Source organism: Taudactylus pleione, unplaced genomic scaffold (genome assembly GCF_031769625.1).
Source record: "Taudactylus pleione unplaced genomic scaffold, aTauple2 ptg000273l, whole genome shotgun sequence".
Classification (NCBI taxonomy): Eukaryota; Metazoa; Chordata; class Amphibia; order Anura; family Myobatrachidae; genus Taudactylus; species Taudactylus pleione.
Window position 1 is genome coordinate 198,896 of NW_028284675.1, and position 25,875 is coordinate 224,770.

Here is a 25,875-nt window from a genome sequence, read left to right on the forward strand (position 1 = left end):
ACCATCTTACAGTCCTGCAGCTGATTATAGGGAATGGTGGTAATACAGGAGCATGTCAGTCCCCATCTTACAGTCCTGCAGCTGATAATTGGGAATGGTGGCAACACAGGAGCACGTCAGTCCCCGTCTTACAGTCCCACAGCTGATAATAGGGAATGGTGGTAATACAGGAGCACGTCAGTCAGCATCTTACAGTCCTGCAGCTGATATTAGGGAATTGTGATTACACAAGAGCACGTCAGTCACCATCTTACAGTCAAGCAGCTGATAATAGGAAATGGTGGTAACACACACAGGAGTCACCATCTTACAGTCCTGCAGCTGATAATAGGGAATGGTGGTAACACAGGAGCATGTCAGTCCCCATCTTACAGTCCTGCAACTGATAATAGGGAATGGTGGTAACACAGGAGCAGGTCAGTCCCCTTATTACAGTCCCGCAGCTGATAATAGGGAATGGTGGTATCACAGGCGCACGTCAGTGACCATCTTACAGTCCTGCAGCTGATAATAGGGAATGGTGGTAACACAGGAGCACATCAGTCCCCATCTTACAGTCCCCACAGCTGATAATAGGGAATGGTGGTAACACAGGAGCATGTCAGTCACCATCTTACAGTCCTGCAGCTGATAATAGGGAATGGTGGTAACACAGGAGCAAGTCAGTCCCCATCTTCCAGTCCCGCAGCTGATAATAGGGAATGTTGGTTACACAGGAGCACGTCAGTCACCGTCTTACAGTCCAGAAGCTGATAATAGGGAATGGTGGTAACAAAGGAGCACGTCAGTCCCCATCTTACAGTCCTGCAGCTGATAATAGGGAATGGTGGTAATTCAGGAGCACGTCAGTCCTCATCTTACAGTCCCGCAGCTGAAAATAGGGAATGGTGGTAACTCAGGAGCACGTCAGTCCCCATCTTACAGTCCCGCAGCATATAATAGGCAATGGTGGTAACACAGGAGCACGTCAGTCCCCTTCTTACAGTCCCGCAGGCGAAAATAGGGAATGGTGGACACACAGGAGCACATCAGTCCCCATCTTACAGTCCTGCAGCTGACAATAGGGAATGGTGGTAACACAGGAGCACGTCAGTCCCCAACTTACGGTCCCGCAGCTGATAATAGGGAATGGTGGTAACACAGGAGCATGTCAGTCACCATCTTACAGTCCCGCAGGTGATAATAGGGAATGATGGTAACACAGGAGCACGTCAGTCACCATCTTACAGTCCCGCAGGTGAAAATAGGGAATGGTGGACACACAGGAGCACATCATTCCCCATCTTACAGTCCTGCAGCTGACAATAGGGAATGGTGGTAACACAGGAGCACGTCAGTCCCCAACTTACAGTCCCACAGCTGATAATAGGGAATGGTGGTAACACAGGAGCACGTCAGTCACCATCTTACAGTCCCGCAGGTGATAATAGGGAATGGTGGTAACACAGGAGCACGTCAGTCACCATCTTACAGTTCCGCAGGTGACAATAGGGAATGGTGGTAACACAGGAGCACATCAGTCACCATCTTACAGTCCCGCAGCTGATAATAGGGAATGGTGGTATCACAGGAGCACATCAGTCCCCATCTTGCAGTCCCGCAGCTGATAATAGGGAATGTTGGTAACACAGGAGGAGGTCAGTCACCATCTTACAGTCCTGCAGCTGATAATAGGGAATGGTGGTAACACAGGAGCACATCAGTCACCATCTTACAGTCCCGCAGCTGATAATAGGGAATGGTGGTAACTCAGGAGCACATCAGTACCCATCTTACAGTCCCACAGCTGATAATAGGGAATGGTGGTAACACAGGAGCACGTCAGTCCCCATCTTACAGTCCTGCAGCTAATAATAGGGAATGGTGGTAACACAGGAGCACGTCAGTCAGCATCTTACAGTCCTGCAGCTGACAATAGGGAATGGTGGTAATACAGGAGCACGTCAGTCCCCATCTTACAATCCTGCAGCTAATAATAGGGAATGGTGGTAACACAGGAGGACGTCAGTCAGCATCTTACAGTCCTGCAGCTGACAATTGGGAATGGTGGTAACACAGGAGCATGTCAGTCACCCTCTTACAGTCGCGCAGCTGATAATAGGGAATGGTGTTAACACAGGAGCACGTAAGTCCCCATCTTACAGTCCCGCAGCTGATAATAGGGAATGGTGGTAACACAGGAGCACGTAAGTCCCCATCTTACAGTCCCGCAGCTGATAATAGGGAATGGTGGTAACTCAGGAGCATGTCAGTCCCCATCTTACAGTCCCGCAGCTGATAATAGGGAATGGTGGTAACACAGGAGCATGTCAGTCACCATCTTACAGTCCCACAGGTGATAATAGGGAATGGTGGTAACACAGAAGCACGTCAGTCAACATCTTACAGTCCCGCAGGTGATAATAGGGAATGGTGGTAACACAGGAGCATGTCAGTCAACATCTTACAGTCCTGCAGCTGATAATAGGGAATGGTGGTAACTCAGGAGCACGTCAGTCACCATCTTACAGACCTGCAGCTAATAATAGGGAATGGTGGTAACACAGGAGCATGTCAGTCAGCATCTTACAGTCATGCAGCTGACAATAGGGAATGGTGGTAATACAGGAGCACGTCAGTCCCCATCTTACAGTCCTGCAGCTAATAATAGGGAATGGTGGTAACACAGGAGCACGTCAGTCAGCATCTTACAGTCCTGCAGCTGACAATAGGGAATGGTGGTAACACAGGAACATGTCAGTCACCCTCTTACAGTCCCGCAGCTGATAATAGGGAATGGCGGTAACACAGGAGCACGTAAATCCCCATCTTACAGTCCCGCAGCTGATAATAGGGAATGGTGGTAACTCAGGAGCACATCAGTCCCCATCTTACAGTCCCGCAGCTGATAATAGGGAATGGTGGTAACACAGGAGCAAATCAGTCCCCATCTTACAGTCCTGCAGCTAATAATAAGGAATGGTGGTAACACAGGAGCACATCAGTCACCATCTTACAGTCATGCAGCTGATTATAGGGAATGGTGGTAATACAGGAGCACGTCAGTCCACATCTTACAGTCCTGCAGCTGATAATAGGGAATGGTGGTAACACAGGAGGACGTCAGTCCCCATCTTACAGTCCCACAGCTGATAATAGGGAATGGTGGTAATACAGGAGGACGTCAGTCAGCATCTTACAGTCCCACAGCTGATAATAGGGAATTGTGATTACACAAGAGCACGTCAGTCACCATCTTACAGTCCCGCAGGTGATAATAGGGAATAGTGGTAACACAGGAGCACGTCAGTCACCATATTACAGTCCCGCAGCTGATAATAGGGAATGGTGGTAACACAGGAGCACATCAGTCACCATCTTACAGTCCTGCAGCTGATAATAGGGAATGGTGGTAACACAGGAGCACGTCAGTCCCCATCTTACAGTCCCGCAACTGATAATAGGGAATGGTGGTATCACAGGAGCGCATCAGTCACCATCTTACAGTCCCGCAGGTGATAAAAGGGAATGGTGGTAACAAAGAAGCACGTCAGTCACCATCTTACAGTCCTGCAGCTGATAATAGGGAATGGTGGTAACACAGGAGCACGTCAGTCACCATCTTACAGTCCTGCAGCTGATAATAGGGAATGGTGGTAACACAGGAGCACGTCAGTCCCAATCTTGCAGTCCCGGAGGTGATAATAGGGAATGGTGGTCACACAGGAGCACATCAGTCCCCATCTTACAGTCCTGCAGCTGACAGTAAGGAATGGTGGTAACACAGGAGCACGTCAGTCCCCATCTTACAGTCCCGCAGCTGATAATAGGGAATGGTGGTAACACAGGAGCATGTCAGTCACCATCTTACAATCCCACAGGTGATAATAGGGAATGGTGGTAACACAGGAGCATGTAAGTCCCCATCTTATAGTCCCGCAGCTGATAATAGGGAATGGTGGTAACTCAGGAGCACGTCAGTCCCCATCTTGCAGTTCCGCAGCTGATAATAGGGAATGGTGGTAACACAGGAGCACATAAGTCCCCATCTTACAGTCCTGCAGCTAATAATAGGGAATGGTGGTAACACAGGAGCACATCAGTCACCATCTTACAGTCCTGCAGCTGATTATAGGGAATGGTGGTAATACAGGAGCACGTCAGTCCCCATCTTACAGTCCTGCAGCTGATAATAGGGAATGGTGGTAACACAGGAGCACGTCAGTCCCCGTCTTACAGTCCCACAGCTGATAATAGGGAATGGTGGTAATACAGGAGCACGTCAGTCAGCATCTTACAGTCCTGCAGCTGATAATAGGGAATTGTGATTACACAAGAGCACGTCAGTCACCATCTTACAGTCAAGCAGCTGATAATAGGGAATGGTGGTAACACACACAGGAGTCACCATCTTACAGTCCTGCAGCTGATAATAGGGAATGGTGGTAACACAGGAGCATGTCAGTCCCCATCTTACAGTCCTGCAACTGATAATAGGGAATGGTGGTAACACAGGAGCAGGTCAGTCCCCTTATTACAGTCCCGCAGCTGATAATAGGGAATGGTGGTAACACAGGAACACGTCAGTGACCATCTTACAGTCCTGCAGCTGATAATAGGGAATGGTGGTAATACAGGAGCACATCAGTCACCATCTTACAGTCCTGCAGCTTATTATAGGGAATGGTGGTAATACAGGAGCATGTCAGTCCCCATCTTACAGTCCTGCAGCTGATAATTGGGAATGGTGGCAACACAGGAGCACGTCAGTCCCCGTCTTACAGTCCCACAGCTGATAATAGGGAATGGTGGTAATACAGGAGCACGTCAGTCAGCATCTTACAGTCCTGCAGCTGATATTAGGGAATTGTGATTACACAAGAGCACGTCAGTCACCATCTTACAGTCAAGCAGCTGATAATAGGAAATGGTGGTAACACACACAGGAGTCACCATCTTACAGTCCTGCAGCTGATAATAGGGAATGGTGGTAACACAGGAGCATGTCAGTCCCCATCTTACAGTCCTGCAACTGATAATAGGGAATGGTGGTAACACAGGAGCAGGTCAGTCCCCTTATTACAGTCCCGCAGCTGATAATAGGGAATGGTGGTATCACAGGCGCACGTCAGTGACCATCTTACAGTCCTGCAGCTGATAATAGGGAATGGTGGTAACACAGGAGCACATCAGTCCCCATCTTACAGTCCCACAGCTGATAATAGGGAATGGTGGTAACACAGGAGCATGTCAGTCACCATCTTACAGTCCTGCAGCTGATAATAGGGAATGGTGGTAACACAGGAGCAAGTCAGTCCCCATCTTCCAGTCCCGCAGCTGATAATAGGGAATGTTGGTTACACAGGAGCACGTCAGTCACCGTCTTACAGTCCAGAAGCTGATAATAGGGAATGGTGGTAACAAAGGAGCACGTCAGTCCCCATCTTACAGTCCTGCAGCTGATAATAGGGAATGGTGTTAATTCAGGAGCACGTCAGTCCTCATCTTACAGTCCCGCAGCTGAAAATAGGGAATGGTGGTAACTCAGGAGCACGTCAGTCCCCATCTTACAGTCCCGCAGCATATAATAGGCAATGGTGGTAACACAGGAGCACGTCAGTCCCCTTCTTACAGTCCTGCAGGCGAAAATAGGGAATGGTGGACACACAGGAGCACATCAGTCCCCATCTTACAGTCCTGCAGCTGACAATAGGGAATGGTGGTAACACAGGAGCACGTCAGTCCCCAACTTACGGTCCCGCAGCTGATAATAGGGAATGGTGGTAACACAGGAGCATGTCAGTCACCATCTTACAGTCCCGCAGGTGATAATAGGGAATGGTGGTAACACAGGAGCACGTCAGTCACCATCTTACAGTCCCGCAGGCGAAAATAGGGAATGGTGGACACACAGGAGCACATCATTCCCCATCTTACAGTCCTGCAGCTGACAATAGGGAATGGTGGTAACACAGGAGCACGTCAGTCCCCAACTTACAGTCCCACAGCTGATAATAGGGAATGGTGGTAACACAGGAGCACGTCAGTCACCATCTTACAGTCCCGCAGGTGATAATAGGGAATGGTGGTAACACAGGAGCACGTCAGTCACCATCTTACAGTTCCGCAGGTGACAATAGGGAATGGTGGTAACACAGGAGCACATCAGTCACCATCTTACAGTCCCGCAGCTGATAATAGGGAATGGTGGTATCACAGGAGCACATCAGTCCCCATCTTGCAGTCCCGCAGCTGATAATAGGGAATGTTGGTAACACAGGAGGAGGTCAGTCACCATCTTACAGTCCTGCAGCTGATAATAGGGAATGGTGGTAACACAGGAGCACATCAGTCACCATCTTACAGTCCCGCAGCTGATAATAGGGAATGGTGGTAACTCAGGAGCACATCAGTACCCATCTTACAGTCCCACAGCTGATAATAGGGAATGGTGGTAACACAGGAGCACGTCAGTCCCCATCTTACAGTCCTGCAGCTAATAATAGGGAATGGTGGTAACACAGGAGCACGTCAGTCAGCATCTTACAGTCCTGCAGCTGACAATAGGGAATGGTGGTAATACAGGAGCACGTCAGTCCCCATCTTACAATCCTGCAGCTAATAATAGGGAATGGTGGTAACACAGGAGGACGTCAGTCAGCATCTTACAGTCCTGCAGCTGACAATTGGGAATGGTGGTAACACAGGAGCATGTCAGTCACCCTCTTACAGTCGCGCAGCTGATAATAGGGAATGGTGTTAACACAGGAGCACGTAAGTCCCCATCTTACAGTCCCGCAGCTGATAATAGGGAATGGTGGTAACACAGGAGCACGTAAGTCCCCATCTTACAGTCCCGCAGCTGATAATAGGGAATGGTGGTAACTCAGGAGCATGTCAGTCCCCATCTTACAGTCCCGCAGCTGATAATAGGGAATGGTGGTAACACAGGAGCATGTCAGTCACCATCTTACAGTCCCACAGGTGATAATAGGGAATGGTGGTAACACAGAAGCACGTCAGTCAACATCTTACAGTCCCGCAGGTGATAATAGGGAATGGTGGTAACACAGGAGCATGTCAGTCAACATCTTACAGTCCTGCAGCTGATAATAGGGAATGGTGGTAACTCAGGAGCACGTCAGTCACCATCTTACAGACCTGCAGCTAATAATAGGGAATGGTGGTAACACAGGAGCATGTCAGTCAGCATCTTACAGTCATGCAGCTGACAATAGGGAATGGTGGTAATACAGGAGCACGTCAGTCCCCATCTTACAGTCCTGCAGCTAATAATAGGGAATGGTGGTAACACAGGAGCACGTCAGTCAGCATCTTACAGTCCTGCAGCTGACAATAGGGAATGGTGGTAACACAGGAACATGTCAGTCACCCTCTTACAGTCCCGCAGCTGATAATAGGGAATGGCGGTAACACAGGAGCACGTAAATCCCCATCTTACAGTCCCGCAGCTGATAATAGGGAATGGTGGTAACTCAGGAGCACATCAGTCCCCATCTTACAGTCCCGCAGCTGATAATAGGGAATGGTGGTAACACAGGAGCAAATCAGTCCCCATCTTACAGTCCTGCAGCTAATAATAGGGAATGGTGGTAACACAGGAGCACATCAGTCACCATCTTACAGTCATGCAGCTGATTATAGGGAATGGTGGTAATACAGGAGCACGTCAGTCCACATCTTACAGTCCTGCAGCTGATAATAGGGAATGGTGGTAACACAGGAGGACGTCAGTCCCCATCTTACAGTCCCACAGCTGATAATAGGGAATGGTGGTAATACAGGAGGACGTCAGTCAGCATCTTACAGTCCCACAGCTGATAATAGGGAATTGTGATTACACAAGAGCACGTCAGTCACCATCTTACAGTCCCGCAGGTGATAATAGGGAATAGTGGTAACACAGGAGCACGTCAGTCACCATATTACAGTCCCGCAGCTGATAATAGGGAATGGTGGTAACACAGGAGCACATCAGTCACCATCTTACAGTCCTGCAGCTGATAATAGGGAATGGTGGTAACACAGGAGCACGTCAGTCCCCATCTTACAGTCCCGCAACTGATAATAGGGAATGGTGGTATCACAGGAGCGCATCAGTCACCATCTTACAGTCCCGCAGGTGATAAAAGGGAATGGTGGTAACAAAGAAGCACGTCAGTCACCATCTTACAGTCCTGCAGCTGATAATAGGGAATGGTGGTAACACAGGAGCACGTCAGTCACCATCTTACAGTCCTGCAGCTGATAATACGGAATGGTGGTAACACAGGAGCACGTCAGTCCCAATCTTGCAGTCCCGGAGGTGATAATAGGGAATGGTGGTCACACAGGAGCACATCAGTCCCCATCTTACAGTCCTGCAGCTGACAGTAAGGAATGGTGGTAACACAGGAGCACGTCAGTCCCCATCTTACAGTCCCGCAGCTGATAATAGGGAATGGTGGTAACACAGGAGCACGTCAGTCACCATCTTACAATCCCACAGGTGATAATAGGGAATGGTGGTAACACAGGAGCATGTCAGTCACCATCTTACAGTCCTGCAGCTTATAATAGGGAATTGTGATTGCACAAGAGCACGTCAGTCACCATCTTACAGTCCTGCAGATGATAATAGGGAATGGTGTTAACACAGGAGCACGTCAGTCCCCATCTTACAGACCCGCAGCTGAAAATAGGGAATGGAGGTAACACAGGAGCACGTCAGTCCCCATCTTACTGTCCTGCAGCTGATGATAGGGAATGGTGGTAACACAGGAGCACGTCAGTCCCCATCTTACAGTCCCGCAGATGATAATAGGGATTGGTGGTATCACAGGAGCATGTCAGTCACCATCTTACAGTCCTGCAGCTGATAATAGGGAATGGTGGTAACACAGGAGCATGTCAGTCCCCATCTTCTAGTCCCGCAGCTGATAATAGGGAATGGTGGTTACACAGGAGCACGTCAGTCACCGTCTTACAGTCCAGAAGCTGATAATATGGAATGGTGGTAACACAGGAGCACGTCAGTCACCATCTTACAGTCCCGCAGCTGATAATAGGGAATGGTGGAAACACAGGAGTCACCATCTTACTGTCCCGCAGCTGATAATAGGGAATGGTGGTAACTCAGGAGCACGTCAGTCCTCATGTTACAGTCCAGCAGCTGATAATAGGGAATGGTGGTAACTCATGAGCATGTCAGTCCCCATCTTACAGTCCCACAGCTGATAATAGGGAATGGTGGTAACACAGGAGCATGACAGTCACCATCTTACAGTACTGCAGCTGATTATAGGGAATGGTGGTAACACAGGAGCACGTCAGTCCCCATCTTAGAGTCCTGCAGCTGATAATTGGGAATGGTGGTAACACAGGAGCACGTCAGTCACCATCTTACAGTCCTGCAGCTGATAGTAGGGAATTGTGATTACACAAGAGCACGTCAGTCACCTTCTTACAGTCCTGCAGCTGATAATAGGGAATGGTGGTAACACAGAAGTCACCATATTACAGTCCCGCAGCTGATAATAGGGAATGGTGGTAACACAGGAGCACATCAGTCCCCATCTAACAGTCCTGCAGCTGATAATAGGGAATGGTGGAAACACAGGAGCACATCAGTCACCACTCTTACAGTCCTGCAGCTGATAATAGGGAATGTTGGTAACACAGGAGCACGTCACGTAAGTCCCTATCTTACAGTCCCGCAGCTGATAATAGGGAATGGTGGTAACTCAGGAGCACATCAGTACCCATTTTACAGTCCCGCAGCTGATAATAGGGAATGGTGGTAACACAGGAGCACGTCAGTCCCCATCTTACAGTCCTGCAGCTAATAATAGGGAACGTTGGTAACACAGGAGCACGTCAGTCACCATCTTACAGTCCTGCAGCTGACAATAGGGAATGGTTGTAACACAGGAGCACGTCAGTCACCCTCTTACAGTCCCAAAGCTGATAACAGGGAATGGTGGTAACACAGGAGCATGTATGTCCCCATCTTACAGTCCCGCAGCTGATAATATGGAATGGTGGTAACTCAGGAGCACGTCAGTCCTCATGTTACAGTACCACAGCTGGTAATAGGGAATGGTGGTAACTCAAGAGCATGTCAGTCCCCATCTTACAGTCCCGCAGCTGATAATAGGGAATGGTGGTAACACAGGAACATATCAGTCCCCATCTTACAGTCCTGCAGCTGATAATAGGGAATGGTGGCAACACAGGAGCACATCAGTCTCCATCCTTCAGTTCCGCAGCTGATAATAGGGAATGGTGGTAACACAGGAGCATGTCAGTCCCCATCTTACAGTCCCGCAACTGATAATAGGGAATGGGGTAACACAGGAGCAGGTCAGTCCCCATATTACAGTCCCGTAGCTGATAATAGGGAATGGTGGTAACACAGGAGCACGTCAGCCCCATCTTACAGTCCCGCAGGTGATAATAGGGAATGGTGGTCACACAGGAGCACATCAGTCCCCATCTTACAGTCCTGCAGCTGACAATAGGGAATGGTGGTAACACAGGAGCACGTCAGTCCCCATCTTACAGTCCCGCAGCTGATAATAGGGAATGGTGGTAACACAGGAGCACGTCAGTCCCCGTCTTACAGTCCCACAGCTGAAAATAGGGAATGGTGGTAATACAGGAGCACGTCAGTCACCTTCTCACAGTCCTGCAGCTGATAATAGGGAATTGTGATTACACAAGAGCACGTCAGTCACCATCTTACAGTCCTGCAGCTGATAATAGGGAATGGTGGTAACACACGAGCACGTCAGTCACCATCTTACAGTCCCGCAGCTGATAATAGGGAATGGTAGTAACACAGAAGTCACCATCTTACAGTCCCACAGCTGAAAATAGGGAATTGTGATTACACAAGAGCACGTCAGTCACCATCTTACAGTCCTGCAGCTGATAATAGGGAATGTTGGTAACACAGGAGCACGTCAGTCCCCATCTTACAGTCCCGCAGCTGATAATAGGGAATGGTGGTAACTCAGGAGCACGTCAGTCCCCATCTTACAGTTCCGCAGCTGATAATAGGGAATGGTGGTAACACAGGAGCACATAAGTCCCCATCTTACAGTCCTGCAGCTGATTATAGGGAATGGTGGTAATACAGGAGCACGTCAGTCACCATCTTACAGTCCCGCAGGTGATAATAGGGAATGGTGGTAACACAGAAGCACGTCAGTCACCATCTTACAGTCCCGCAGGTGATAATAGGGAATGGTGGTAACACAGGAGCATGTCAGTCACCATCTTACAGTCCTGCAGCTGATAATAGGGAATGGTGATAACACAGGAGCACATCAGTCACAATCTTACAGTCCCGCAGCTGATAATAGGGAATGGTGGTAACTCAGGAGCACATCAGTACCCATCTTACAGTCCAGCAGCTAATAATAGGGAATGGTGGTACCACAGGAGCACGTCAGTCAGCATCTTACAGTCATGCAGCTGACAATAGGGAATGGTGGTAATACAGGAGCAAGTCAGTCCCCATCTTACAGTCCTGCAGCTAATAATAGGGAATGGTGGTAACACAGGAACACGTCAGTCAGCATCTTACAGTCCTGCAGCTGACAATAGGGAATGGTGGTAACACAGGAGCATGTCAGTCACCCTCTTACAGTCCCGCAGCTGATAATAGGGAATGGTGGTAACACAGGAGCACGTAAGTCCCCATCTTACAGTCCCGCAGCTGATAATAGGGAATGGTGGTAACTCAGGAGCATGTCAGTCCCCATCTTACAGTCCCGCAGCTGATAATAGGGAATGGTGGTAACACAGGAGCACGTCAGTCACCATCTTACAGTCCCGCAGGTGATAATAGGGAATGGTGGTAACACAGAAGCACGTCAGTCAACATCTTACAGTCCCGCAGGTGATAATAGGGAATGGTGGTGACACAGGAGCATGTCAGTCACCATCTTACAGTCCCGCAGCTGATAATAGGGAATGGTGGTATCACAGGAGCACATCAGTCCCCATCTTGCAGTCCCGCAGCTGATAATAGGGAATGTTGGTAACACAGGAGGATGTCAGTCACCATCTTACAGTCCTGCAGCTGATAATAGGGAATGGTGGTAACACAGGAGCACATCAGTCACCATCTTACAGTCCCGCAGCTGATAATAGGGAATGGTGGTAACTCAGGAGCACATCAGTACCCATCTTACAGTCCCACAGCTGATAATAGGGAATGGTGGTAACACAGGAGCACGTCAGTCCCCATCTTACAGTCCTGCAGCTAATAATAGGGAATGGTGGTAACACAGGAGCACGTCAGTCAGCATCTTACAGTCCTGCAGCTGACAATAGGGAATGGTGGTAATACAGGAGCACGTCAGTCCCCATCTTACAGTCCTGCAGCTAATAATAGGGAATGGTGGTAACACAGGAGCACGTCAGTCAGCATCTTACAGTCCTGCAGCTGACAATTGGGAATGGTGGTAACACAGGAGCATGTCAGTCACCCTCTTACAGTCGCGCAGCTGATAATAGGGAATGGTGGTAACACAGGAGCATGTAAGTCCCCATCTTATAGTCCCGCAGCTGATAATAGGGAATGGTGGTAACTCAGGAGCACGTCAGTCCCCATCTTACAGTTCCGCAGCTGATAATAGGGAATGGTGGTAACACAGGAGCACATAAGTCCCCATCTTACAGTCCTGCAGCTAATAATAGGAAATGGTGGTAACACAGGAGCACATCAGTCACCATCTTACAGTCCTGCAGCTGATTATAGGGAATGGTGGTAATACAGGAGCACGTCAGTCCCCATCTTACAGTCCTGCAGCTGATAATAGGGAATGGTGGTAACACAGGAGCACGTCAGTCCCCGTCTTACAGTCCCACAGCTGATAATAGGGAATGGTGGTAATACAGGAGCACGTCAGTCAGCATCTTACAGTCCTGCAGCTGATAATAGGGAATTGTGATTACACAAGAGCACGTCAGTCACCATCTTACAGTCAAGCAGCTGATAATAGGGAATGGTGGTAACACACACAGGAGTCACCATCTTACAGTCCTGCAGCTGATAATAGGGAATGGTGGTAACACAGGATCATGTCAGTCCCCATCTTACAGTCCTGCAACTGATAATAGGGAATGGTGGTAACACAGGAGCAGGTCAGTCCCCTTATTACAGTCCCGCAGCTGATAATAGGGAATGGTGGTAACACAGGAACACGTCAGTGACCATCTTACAGTCCTGCAGCTGATAATAGGGAATGGTGGTAATACAGGAGCACATCAGTCACCATCTTACAGTCCTGCAGCTGATTATAGGGAATGGTGGTAATACAGGAGCATGTCAGTCCCCATCTTACAGTCCTGCAGCTGATAATTGGGAATGGTGGCAACACAGGAGCACGTCAGTCCCCATCTTCTAGTCCCGCAGCTGATAATAGGGAATGGTGGTTACACAGGAGCACGTCAGTCACCGTCTTACAGTCCAGAAGCTGATAATATGGAATGGTGGTAACACAGGAGCACGTCAGTCACCATCTTACAGTCCCGCAGCTGATAATAGGGAATGGTGGAAACACAGGAGTCACCATCTTACTGTCCCGCAGCTGATAATAGGGAATGGTGGTAACTCAGGAGCACGTCAGTCCTCATGTTACAGTCCAGCAGCTGATAATAGGGAATGGTGGTAACTCATGAGCATGTCAGTCCCCATCTTACAGTCCCACAGCTGATAATAGGGAATGGTGGTAACACAGGAGCATGACAGTCACCATCTTACAGTACTGCAGCTGATTATAGGGAATGGTGGTAACACAGGAGCACGTCAGTCCCCATCTTACAGTCCTGCAGCTGATAATTGAGAATGGTGGTAACACAGGAGCACGTCAGTCACCATCTTACAGTCCTGCAGCTGATAGTAGGGAATTGTGATTACACAAGAGCACGTCAGTCACCTTCTTACAGTCCTGCAGCTGATAATAGGGAATGGTGGTAACACAGAAGTCACCATATTACAGTCCCGCCGCTGATAATAGGGAATGGTGGTAACACAGGAGCACATCAGTCCCCATCTAACAGTCCTGCAGCTGATAATAGGGAATGGTGGAAACACAGGAGCACATCAGTCACCACTCTTACAGTCCTGCAGCTGATAATAGGGAATGTTGGTAACACAGGAGCACGTCACGTAAGTCCCTATCTTACAGTCCCGCAGCTGATAATAGGGAATGGTGGTAACTCAGGAGCACATCAGTACCCATTTTACAGTCCCGCAGCTGATAATAGGGAATGGTGGTAACACAGGAGCACGTCAGTCCCCATCTTACAGTCCTGCAGCTAATAATAGGGAACGTTGGTAACACAGGAGCACGTCAGTCACCATCTTACAGTCCTGCAGCTGACAATAGGGAATGCTTGTAACACAGGAGCACGTCAGTCACCCTCTTACAGTCCCAAAGCTGATAACAGGGAATGGTGGTAACATAGGAGCATGTATGTCCCCATCTTACAGTCCCGCAGCTGATAATATGGAATGGTGGTAACTCAGGAGCACGTCAGTCCTCATGTTACAGTACCACAGCTGGTAATAGGGAATGGTGGTAACTCAAGAGCATGTCAGTCCCCATCTTACAGTCCCGCAGCTGATAATAGGGAATGGTGGTAACACAGGAACATATCAGTCCCCATCTTACAGTCCTGCAGCTGATAATAGGGAATGGTGGCAACACAGGAGCACATCAGTCTCCATCCTTCAGTTCCGCAGCTGATAATAGGGAATGGTGGTAACACAGGAGCATGTCAGTCCCCATCTTACAGTCCCGCAACTGATAATAGGGAATGGGGTAACACAGGAGCAGGTCAGTCCCCATATTACAGTCCCGTAGCTGATAATAGGGAATGGTGGTAACACAGGAGCACGTCAGTCCCCATCTTACAGTCCCGCAGGTGATAATAGGGAATGGTGGTCACACAGGAGCACATCAGTCCCCATCTTACAGTCCTGCAGCTGACAATAGGGAATGGTGGTAACACAGGAGCACGTCAGTCCCCATCTTACAGTCCCGCAGCTGATAATAGGGAATGGTGGTAACACAGGAGCACGTCAGTCCCCGTCTTACAGTCCCACAGCTGAAAATAGGGAATGGTGGTAATACAGGAGCACGTCAGTCACCTTCTCACAGTCCTGCAGCTGATAATAGGGAATTGTGATTACACAAGAGCACGTCAGTCACCATCTTACAGTCCTGCAGCTGATAATAGGGAATGGTGGTAACACACGAGCACGTCAGTCACCATCTTACAGTCCCGCAGCTGATAATAGGGAATGGTAGTAACACAGAAGTCACCATCTTACAGTCCCACAGCTGAAAATAGGGAATTGTGATTACACAAGAGCACGTCAGTCACCATCTTACAGTCCTGCAGCTGATAATAGGGAATGTTGGTAACACAGGAGCACGTCAGTCCCCATCTTACAGTCCCGCAGCTGATAATAGGGAATGATGGTAACACAGGAGCACGTCAGTCCCCATCTTACAGTCCCGCAGCTGATAATAGGGAATGGTGGTAACTCAGGAGCACATCAGTCCCCATCTTACAGTCTCGCAGGTGATAATAGGGAATGGTGGTAACATAGGAGCATGTCAGTCACCATCTTACAGTCCCGCAGCTGATAATAGGGAATGGTGGTAACTCAGGAGCACATCAGTCCCCATCTTACAGTCCCACAGCTGATAATAGGGAATGGTGGTAACACAGGAGCACGTCAGTCCCCATCTTACAGTCCTGCAGCTGATAATAGGGAATGGTGGTAACACAGGAGCACGTCAGTCCCAATCTTACAGTCCCGCAGCTGATAATAGGGAATGGTGGTAACTCAGGAGCACATCATTCACCATCTTACAGTCCCGCAGGTGATAATAGGGAATGGTGGTAACATAGGAGCACGTCAGTCACCATCTTACAGTCCCGCAGTTGATAATAGGGAATGGTGGTAACACAGGAGCACATCAGTCCCCATCTTACAGTCCCGCAGCTGATAATAGGGAATGTTGGTAAAACAGGAGCACATCAGTCACCATCTTACAGTTCTGCAGCTGATAATAGGGAATGGTGGTAACACAGGAGCACATCAGTCACCATCTTACAGTCCCGCAGCTGATAATAGGGAATGGTGGTAACTCAGGAGCACATCAGTAACCATGTTACAGTCCCGCAGCTGATAATAGGGAATGGTGGTAATATAGGAGCACGTCAGTCCCCATCTTACAGTCCTGCAGCTGATAATAGGGAATGGTGATGACACAAGAGCATGTCAGTCACCATCTTACAGTCCCGCCGCTGATAATAGGGATTGGTGGTAACACAGGAGCACATCAGTCCCCTTCTTACAGTCCTGCAGCTAATAATAGGGAATGGTGGTAACACAGGAGCACGTCAGTCACCATCTTACAGTCCTGCAGCTGACAATAGGGAATGGTGGTAACACAGGAGCACGTCAGTCACCCTCTTGCAGTCCTGCAGCTGATAATAGGGAATGGTGGTAACACTGGAGCACGTAAGTCCCCATCTTACAGTCCCGCAGCTGATAATAGGGAATGGTGGTAACTCAGGAGAACGTCAGTCCCCATCTTACAGTCCCACAGCTGATAATAGGGAATGGTGGTAACACAGGAGCACATCAGTCCCCATCTTACAGTCCTGCAGCTAATAATAGGGAATGGTGGAAACACAGGAGCACATCAGTCACCATCTTACAAACCTGCAGCTGATAATAGGGAATGGTGGTAACACAGGAGCACGTCAGTCCCCATCTTACAGTCCTGCAGCTGACAATAGGGAATGGTGGTAACACAGGAGCACTTCAGTCAGCATCTTACAGTCCCGGAACTGATAATAGGGAAAGGTGATGGCACAAGTGCACGTCAGTCACCATCTTACAGTCCCGCTGCTGATAATAGGGAATGGTGGTAACACAGGAGCACGTCAGTCAGCATCTTACAGTCCTGCAGCTGACAATAGGGAATGGTGGTAACACAGGAGCACGTCAGTCCCCATCTTACAGTCCTGCAGCTAATAATAGGGAATGGTGGTAACACAGGAGCACGTCAGTCAGCATCTTACAGTCCTGCAGCTGACAATAGGGAATGGTGGTAACACAGGAGCACGTCAGTCACCCTCTTACAGTCCCGCTGCTGATAATAGGGAATGGAGGTAACACAGGAGCACATCAGTCCCCATCTTACAGTCCTGCAGCTAATAATAGGGAATGGTGGTAACACAGGAGCACATCAGTCACCATCTTACAGTTCTGCAGCTGATAATAGGGAATGGTGGTAACACAGGAGCACGTCAGTCCCCATCTTACAGTCCTGCAGCTAATAATAGGGAATGGTGGTAACACAGGAGCTTGTCAGTCCCAGTATTACAGTCCCTCATATGATAATAGGGAATGGTGGTAATACAGGAGCACATCAGTCACCATCTTACAGTCCTGCAGCTGATAGAAGGGAATTGTGATTACACAAGAGCACGTCAGTCACCATCTTACAGTCCTGCAGCTGATAATAGGGAATGGTGGTAACACAGAAGTCACCATATTACAGTCCCGCAGCTGATAATAGGGAATGGTGGTTACACAGGAGCACGTCAGTCACCACTCTTACAGTCCTGCTGCTGATAATAGGGAATGGTGGTAACACAGGAGCACGACAGTCCCCATCTTACAGTTCTGCAGCTACTAATAGAGAAAGGGGATAACACAGGAGCACGTCACTCACCATCTTTCAGTCCTGCAGCTGATAATAGGGAATGGTGGTAACCCAGGAGCACGTCAATCACAATATTACAGTCCCATAGCTGATAAATGGGAAAGGTGGTAAAACAGGAGCACGTCAGTCCCCATCTTACAGTCCTGCAGCTGATAATAGGGAATGGTGGTAACACAGGAGCACGTCATTCCTCATGTTACAGTCCCACAGCTGGTAATAGGGAATGGTGGTAACTCAAGAGCATGTCAGTCCCCATCTTACAGACCCGCAGCTGATAATAGGGAATGGTGGTAACACAGGAACATGTCAGTCCCCATCTTACAGTCCTGCAGCTGATAATAGGGATAGGTGGCAACACTGGAGCACATCAGTCACCATCTTACAGTCCCGCAGCTGATAATAGGGAATGGTGGTAACACAGTAGCATGTCAGTCCCCATCTTACAGTCCCGCAACTGATAATAGGGAATTCGGTAACACAGGAGCAGGTCAGTCCCCATATTACAGTCCCGTAGCTGATAATAGGGAATGGTGGTAACACAGGAGCACGTCAGTCCCCGTTTTACAGTTCTGCAGATGATAATAGGGAATAATGGCAACACAGGAGCATGTCAGTCACCCTCTTACAGTCCTGCAGCTGATAATAGGGAATGGTGGCAACACAGGAGCACGTAAGTCCTCATCTTACAGTCCCGCAGCTGATAATAGGGAATGGTGGTAACTCAGGAGCATGTCAGTCCCCATCTTACAGTCCCACTGCTGATCATAGGGAATGGTGGTAACACAGGAGCACATCAGTCCCCATCTTACAGTCCTGCAGCTGATAATAGGGAATGGTGGTAACACAGGAGCACATCAGTCACGATCTTACAGTCCTGCAGCTGATAATAGGGAATGGTGGTAACTAAGGAGCACGTCATTCCACATCTTACAGTCCCGCAGCTGATAATAGGGAATGGTGGTAACACAGGAGCACAACAGTCATCATCTTACAGTCCAGCAGCTGATAATAGGGAATGGTGGCAACACAGGAACATGTCAGTCCCCATCTTACAGTCCTGCAGCTGATAATAGGGAATGGTGGTAACACAGGAGTTCAATAGTCACCATCTTACAATCCCGCAGCTGATAATAGGGAATGGTGGTAACACAGGGGCACGACAGTCACCATCTTACAGTCCAGCAGCTGATAATAGGGAATGGTGGTAACACAGGAACATGTCAGTCCCCATCTTACAGTTCTGCAGCAGATAATAGGGAATGGTGATAACACAGGAGTCACGTATTTACAGTCCCGCAGCTGATAATAGGGAATGGTGGTAACACAGGAGCATGTCATTCCCCATCTTATAGTCCCGCAAATGATAATAGGGAATGGTGGCAACACAGGAGCATGTCAGTCACCCTCTTACAGTCCCGCAGCTGATAATAGGGAATGGTGGCAACACAGGAGCACGTAAGTCCTCATCTTACAGTCCCGCAGCTGATAATAGGGAATGGTGGTAACATAGGAGCACGTCAGTCCCCATCTTACAGTCCTGCAGCTGATAATAGGGAATGGTGATGACACAAGAGCATGTCAGTCACCATCTTACAGTCCCGCCGCTGATAATAGGGATTGGTGGTAACACAGGAGCACATCAGTCCCCTTCTTACAGTCCTGCAGCTAATAATAGGGAATGGTGGTAACACATGAGCACGTCAGTCACCATCTTACAGTCCTGCAGCTGACAATAGGGAATGGTGGTAACACAGGAGCACGTCAGTCACCCTCTTACAGTCCTGCAGCTGATAATAGGGAATGGTGGTAACACTGGAGCACGTAAGTCCCCATCTTACAGTCCCGCAGCTTATAATAGGGAATGGTGGTAACTCAGGAGAACGTCAGTCCCCATCTTACAGTCCCGCAGCTGATAATTGGGAATGGTGGTAACACAGGAACACATCAGTCCCCATCTTACAGTCCTGCAGCTAATAATAGGGAATGGTGGAAACACAGGAGCACATCAGTCACCATCTTACAATCCTGCAGCTGATAATAGGGAATGGTGGTAACACAGGAGCACGTCAGTCCCCATCTTACAGTCCTGCAGCTGATAATAAGGAATGGTGGTAACACAGGAGCACGTCAGTCCCCGTCTTACAGTCCCACAGCTGATAATAGGGAATGGTGGTAATACAGGAGCACGTCAGTCTCCATCTTACAGTCCTGCAGCTGATAATAGGGAATTGTGATTACACAAGAGCACGTCAGTCACCATCTTACAGTCCTGCAGCTGATAATAGGGAATGGTGGTAACACAGGAGCACGTCAGTCACCATCTTACAGTCCCGCAGCTGATAATAGGGAATGGGGGTAACACAGAAGTCACCATCTTACAGTCCTGCAGCTGATAATAGGGAATGGTGGTAACACAGGAGCATGTCAGTCCCCTTCTTCCAGACCCGCAGCTGATAATAGGGAATGGTGGTTACACAGGAGCACGTCAGTCACCATCTTACAGTCCCGCAGCTAATAATAGGGAATGGTGGAAACACAGGTGTCACCGTCTTACAGTCCCGCAGCTGATAATAGGGAATGGTGGTAACACAGGAGCATGTCAGTCACCATCTTACAGTCCCACAGCTGATAATAGAGAATGGTGGTATCACAGGAGCACATCAGTCCCCATCTTACAGTCCCGCAGTTGATAATAGGGAATGTTGGTAATACAGGAGCACGTCAGTCACCATCTTACAGTCCTGCAGATGATAATAGGGAATGGTGGTAACACCGGAGCACTTCAGTCACCATCTTACAGTCCCGCAGCTGATAATAGGGAATGGTGGTAACACAGGAGCACGTCAGTCCCCATCTTACAGTCCTGCAGCTAATAATAGGGAATGGGGATAACACAGGAGCACGTCAGTCACCATCTTACAGTCCTGCAGCTCATAATAGGGAATGGTGGTAACACAGGAGCACGTCAGTCTCCATCTTACAGTCCCGCAGCTGGAAATAGGGAATGGTGGTAACACAGGAGCACATCAGTCCCCATCTTACAGTCCTGCAGCTGATAATAGGGAATGGTGGCAACTCAGGAGCACGTCAGTCCCCATCTTACAGTCCCGCCACTGATAATAGGGAATGGTGGTAACTCAGGAGTACGTCAGTCCCCATCTTACAGTCCCACAGCTGATAATAGGGAATGGTGGTAACACAGGAGCACATCAGTCACCATCTTACAGTCCTGCAGCTGATAATAGGGTAACACAGGAGCACGTCAGTCCCCGTCTTACAGTCCCACAGCTGATAATAGGGAATGGTTGTAACACAGGAGCATGTCAGTCACCGTCTTACAGTCCCGCAGCTGATAATAGGGAATGGTGGAAATACAGGAGCACGTCAGTCCCCATCTTACAGTCCTGCAGCTGATAATAGGGAATGGTGGTGTGGGTGTAGCTCTGGACTCTGTCCCTGCCATCTGCAATGACGACCGGTACCAGCAATTGTCCCCCGGAGTCAGATAAGATAAACGAAATGACTGTATGGAAGTGGAGTGGTTTAAACCTCCTAGGCTGGGGGCGGACCTGTGTGGGTAATTGTGATAATAAGGGTCCTATGGGTTTTAGGGTTGTAGGTTATAGTAGGTATATTAAAGTTTGTTGGAGGCGGAGCCAGCCTCTTTTGTTCCTGTCTTTCCACCCTCCTTCCCAAAATGTTTCTTTATTTGCTCGCTTTGGTTTGGTTTGGTGAAATTTTTCGTTGGCTACTTTAAGCGGGAAAGAACGACAGGTTACCTATTAGCGCTGTGAATATTGCTTTACTCTTTGTTTCGCTCACCTTCATTGACTGTTTATGTCTGCTGGACCACCCCGCCGTGTGCAGAATCATCACCTGATTGGGTGGGTAGTCAAGGTAGAAGGCTTGAGTGTATGTGTTGTGGTTAGAGTGTTTATAGTGTTAGGCTTGGGCTGTTGTTAGCCGTTCTTTTTTTGCCACCTTATTTAAATTAATTTAATTAATTTTAGTAACTAATTTAATTATCTGATATTTAAATAAAATAGCTAACAAATTCTGCCAAATACAAGTCTCTGTGTCTTTATTTCAATTGAGTATGTTTTATTGTCACTGATTCACATGCGGGTCAATCCTCAGACGATGGAAGGCTTAATAATAAGCCAGGTTTAATGCGTTTCAGACCACACCGGATCCTTTGTCAGACGGATTGTTGGAGGAAGTGGGGCCCCAAATCAGTGTCTTGCTTAGGGCCCCATGATGTCTAAATCCGCCTCTGTTCGCCAGTGTGGTCCTTTATGCGCAGCGGCAGCCTCCACTCCACCTCCTCTGTGGCACCTCTGCAAGGCGGACGCTGGCAGCTGGGCTTCCCTGTGCTCTCACAGGAGGTGGTCCTGTGACAGTATTCCTGGGGACCTCAGCTGCCATTTGGTGGGCAGGTATGGCGTTCTGGGGCAGATAGTGCCTTATGGCCCCTCCTAGGTGGACATTTCTCTCTCGTCTCCACGCCCAGTGATCATCCCCTCTCATCACCTAGTTAAAAACATAAAAAAATAAATTATAATGCAACTTTTCAGGGACATAGGGGTTTAGTCATCATTACATAATTATCAATGGTGATAATATCGGGAAATTGAGGCTGAGATTTTCGTTCTTGACCGACAGATCGGATAATGGAAGAAATGCGTTTCTGGATGTTTTCTAACCATTTTATCTATAAAACGCTAAAATGATTGTTCATACACACTATGACATAAATCAGGCCGATCACCCGATTATTGACAAATCGCCCCAATAATTGTATAGTGTGTAGGTAACATTACTCCCAGTGTGGTCCTTGAACTTAATCTACTACATTACACACCTCTTCCAGCTGTTCTGGAGCCACGTATGTGCGGCGCTGGATCCTGGCCCAAAATGCATTTTTTTTCTTCCGGAAGAACCATAATGGATACACCCAAGCAATGTCATCGTACATTCTTAAATAAAACAGTTCATCTTCTTCCATTTGATTGGCCAGAAAGCTATAGAAACAGAACAACACAGTAATAAAAAGCATCACTTCTGCAAACATGTCTAAATTACCAGTATTACAGAGGACCTACCATGTTTTCCACAGCTCCTTTTATGCCAAGTACAAGGCTATGGATAGACTGTGGTATGGAAGGGTACAGCCCTTCTCTGGGCATAATGGTGTAAAGGGCCTCTCTTTACTGAACACAATTTAGTATTGAGATTTCCATAGATAATTTCCTCTCCAGCTATTGTATCATTTATCAACTATCCAAAACGATTCCTATTTTGTTAGCGCCACCTCAGGATGGCAGTAACAGAAAGAATCACCTTGATCTTTTAAAAGAATGGGTGTATAGTTCCTCCACCAGAAATAAATAGTAGTTCTGGGGGATAATGTTGTATTTTTACATTACACCGTCAGTTATACTGATGACCTGGCCACGTACATACTCAGAGGAGAACGGAGGTCTCTAGAGTGATAACTAACTTTTATTGCTCTGGATTGTTTTCTCCATGGCAGCTGGGTATTGGTGCTCACCTGCCATGGTGATAAATCACTGTTGAATCACTGTGATATGTACACTTATATTGCCACGATAATCAGTGATAAAAGACTAGACTGGCCAGTACATTGCTGTGTCCTGATGTTACACTGATAACTACGTTATAATTTGTGATGTTTAGTTTGAAGTTGAACAAACAAAACTTTATTGTCTGGAAGTACAGTAAATTATATTTAGATTAGTAAATAACCCCTGACTTGGTTAGTTAGTTCTTCTGGAACATTTTGCATTCTGGTCTCATCTGATTAAATCAATGAGTTAAAATACTTACAGTGCGCAGTAAAAGTTGCTGACGGTGTATTCATCTACAGTGAGACCAGCCCTCATGAAATAGATGAGGGTCATCGCCAGTAAGTACTAGAATAGAAATACCAAATACATTATTAGATGGAGAAATGTGTGTATACATACACCAGCAGTACTATTGTCCACTGTTGGGAATAAAATTGGTAACATGGTTATGAGATTTGGAAGCGTAGATTTGGAGGATCTACATGTGGTCTAGTAGTGTCCACTGTTGGATTTGTTTGGCAGGGTGCTGACCACTGAGGAGGGCACATTATAATTTTGAAGGGCAACATTTTGGGCGCGATGCATTGCTAAATCTGAAACATATAGTTATTGATATGCATTTAAATATGTACATAGAACCACTGCTTATTATATAAACCTTTTATATTCTATTCAGTAATTAATAACATGCCACACAATAGTGCCCCCACCAATTCATAATATGCCACACAATAGTGCCCCCACCAATTCACAATATGCCACACAATAGTGCCCTCACCAATTCATAATATGTCACACAATAGTACCCTCACCAATTCATAATATGCCACACAATAGTGCCCTCACCAATTCATAATATGGGGCATTTTTATAAAACTATGCATTTATTAACGCTCACGACTTTCAAATTAAGTAATGTAGGTAAGTAAGTGTATGAGTACGATGCAGATAAATTGGTGGTGGTTCTATAATGGGCAGAGGTCATCATATCTTTCTGGCAAGGTATTGGGAAAGATGGAGACTCCACAACAGATAGCAAAGACTCGGTCACTGTGCCAGATACATTGCTGGAAAGATGGCCGTACAGCCGGGAGCAAGTATGGGGAGGAGCACTACATGGGCACAACCACAGCCAGCACTGGTATGGGGGGTGCTTTACTATGAGAGCCCCCTAATCTCTTAGCATGCCTCTGAAATAACCTTACACACAATGATCCTTATGTCAGAAGAGACAGTCATTGGTATATGTTGGGAAGTACATTACTGGAAGCGACATGGGGAACTTCCATAATGAGAGAAGCAGCAAACACTAAAACATATGAAGTTGGAATCCCCTATAAACTGTTGTATAGTGAGAGAAGTACTGGCTAATAATAATAAGGAAATACCTTGTCAGACATCCTCATTTTCTTATCCCTCCTGAGAAAACGCTGGATTGTAGGTAATTCTGAAATGAAAAGCATGAAATGTAATAATGTTGCAGGATATAGTGGGAAAACTGACAGAATTTAATTGGTCGATAGGTAACTGCCTTTCTACATAGCTATCCATATAATAGTATTCATTATGCTATACATGTAATACATAAAGTAATGTAGCATATAAACAAAACTTTGCAAGGGAATTTTGTCTTACTACAGTTAATATCTTCTTGTGCTGGGATGAGCTTACTCTGCCACCATGCTTTATAGGGGTTTGCTGAATGCTTTGTACCCATTGTGCTGGGAGGAGCTTACTCTGCCACCATGCTTTATAGGGGTTTGCTGAATGCATTGTACCCATTGTGCTGGGATGAGCTTACTCTGCCACCATGCTTTATAGGGGTTTCCTGAATGCTTTGTATGTACCCATTGTGCTGGGATGAGCTTACACTGCCACCATGCTTTATAGGGGTTTGCTGAATGCTTTGTACCCATTGTGCTGGGATGAGATTACTCTGTCACCATGCTTTATAGGGGTTTGCTGAATGCTTTGTACCCATTGTGCTGGGGTGGGCTTACTCTGCCACCATGCTTTATAGGGGTTTGCTGAATGCTTTGTACCCATTGTGCTGGGAGGAACTTACTCTGCCACCATACTGTATAGGGGTTTGCTGAATGCTTTGTACCCATTGTGCTGGGATGGGCTTACTCTGCCACCATGCTTTATAGGGGTTTGCTGAATGCTTTGTACTCATTTTGCTGGGAGGAGCTTACTCTACCATCATGCTTTATAGGAGTTTGCTGAATGCATTGTACCCATTGTGCTGGGAGGAGCTTACTCTGCCACCATACTGTATAGGGGTTTGCTGAATGCTTTGTACCCATTGTGCTGGGATGAGCTTACTCTGCCACCATGCTTTATAGGAGTTTGCTGAATGCATTGTACCCATTGTGCTGGGAGGAGCTTACTCTGCCACCATGCTTTATAGAAGTTTGCTGAATGCTTTGTACCCATTGTGCTGGGATGGGCTTACTCTACCACCATGCTTTATAGGGGTTTGCTGAATGCTTTGTACCCATTGTGCTGGGATGAGCTTACTCTGCCACCATGCTTTATGGGGG

At 47.6% G+C, this 25,875-nt stretch overlaps 1 protein-coding gene across 1 annotated transcript; it reads right to left on the reverse strand.

The window, feature by feature from the left end:
* Positions 1-22,037: 22,037 nt before the first annotated feature.
* Positions 22,038-24,732, reverse strand: LOC148513707 (speedy protein 1-A-like). Its single transcript, XM_088481454.1, has 4 exons — positions 24,721-24,732; positions 23,592-23,677; positions 22,606-22,765; positions 22,038-22,274 (listed from the first exon to the last, which is right to left on the reverse strand). The coding sequence occupies exons 1-4, from the start codon at positions 24,730-24,732 to the stop codon at positions 22,038-22,040; spliced, it is 495 nt and encodes a 164-aa protein (XP_088337580.1).
* Between the last annotated feature and the right edge of the window lie 1,143 nt (positions 24,733-25,875).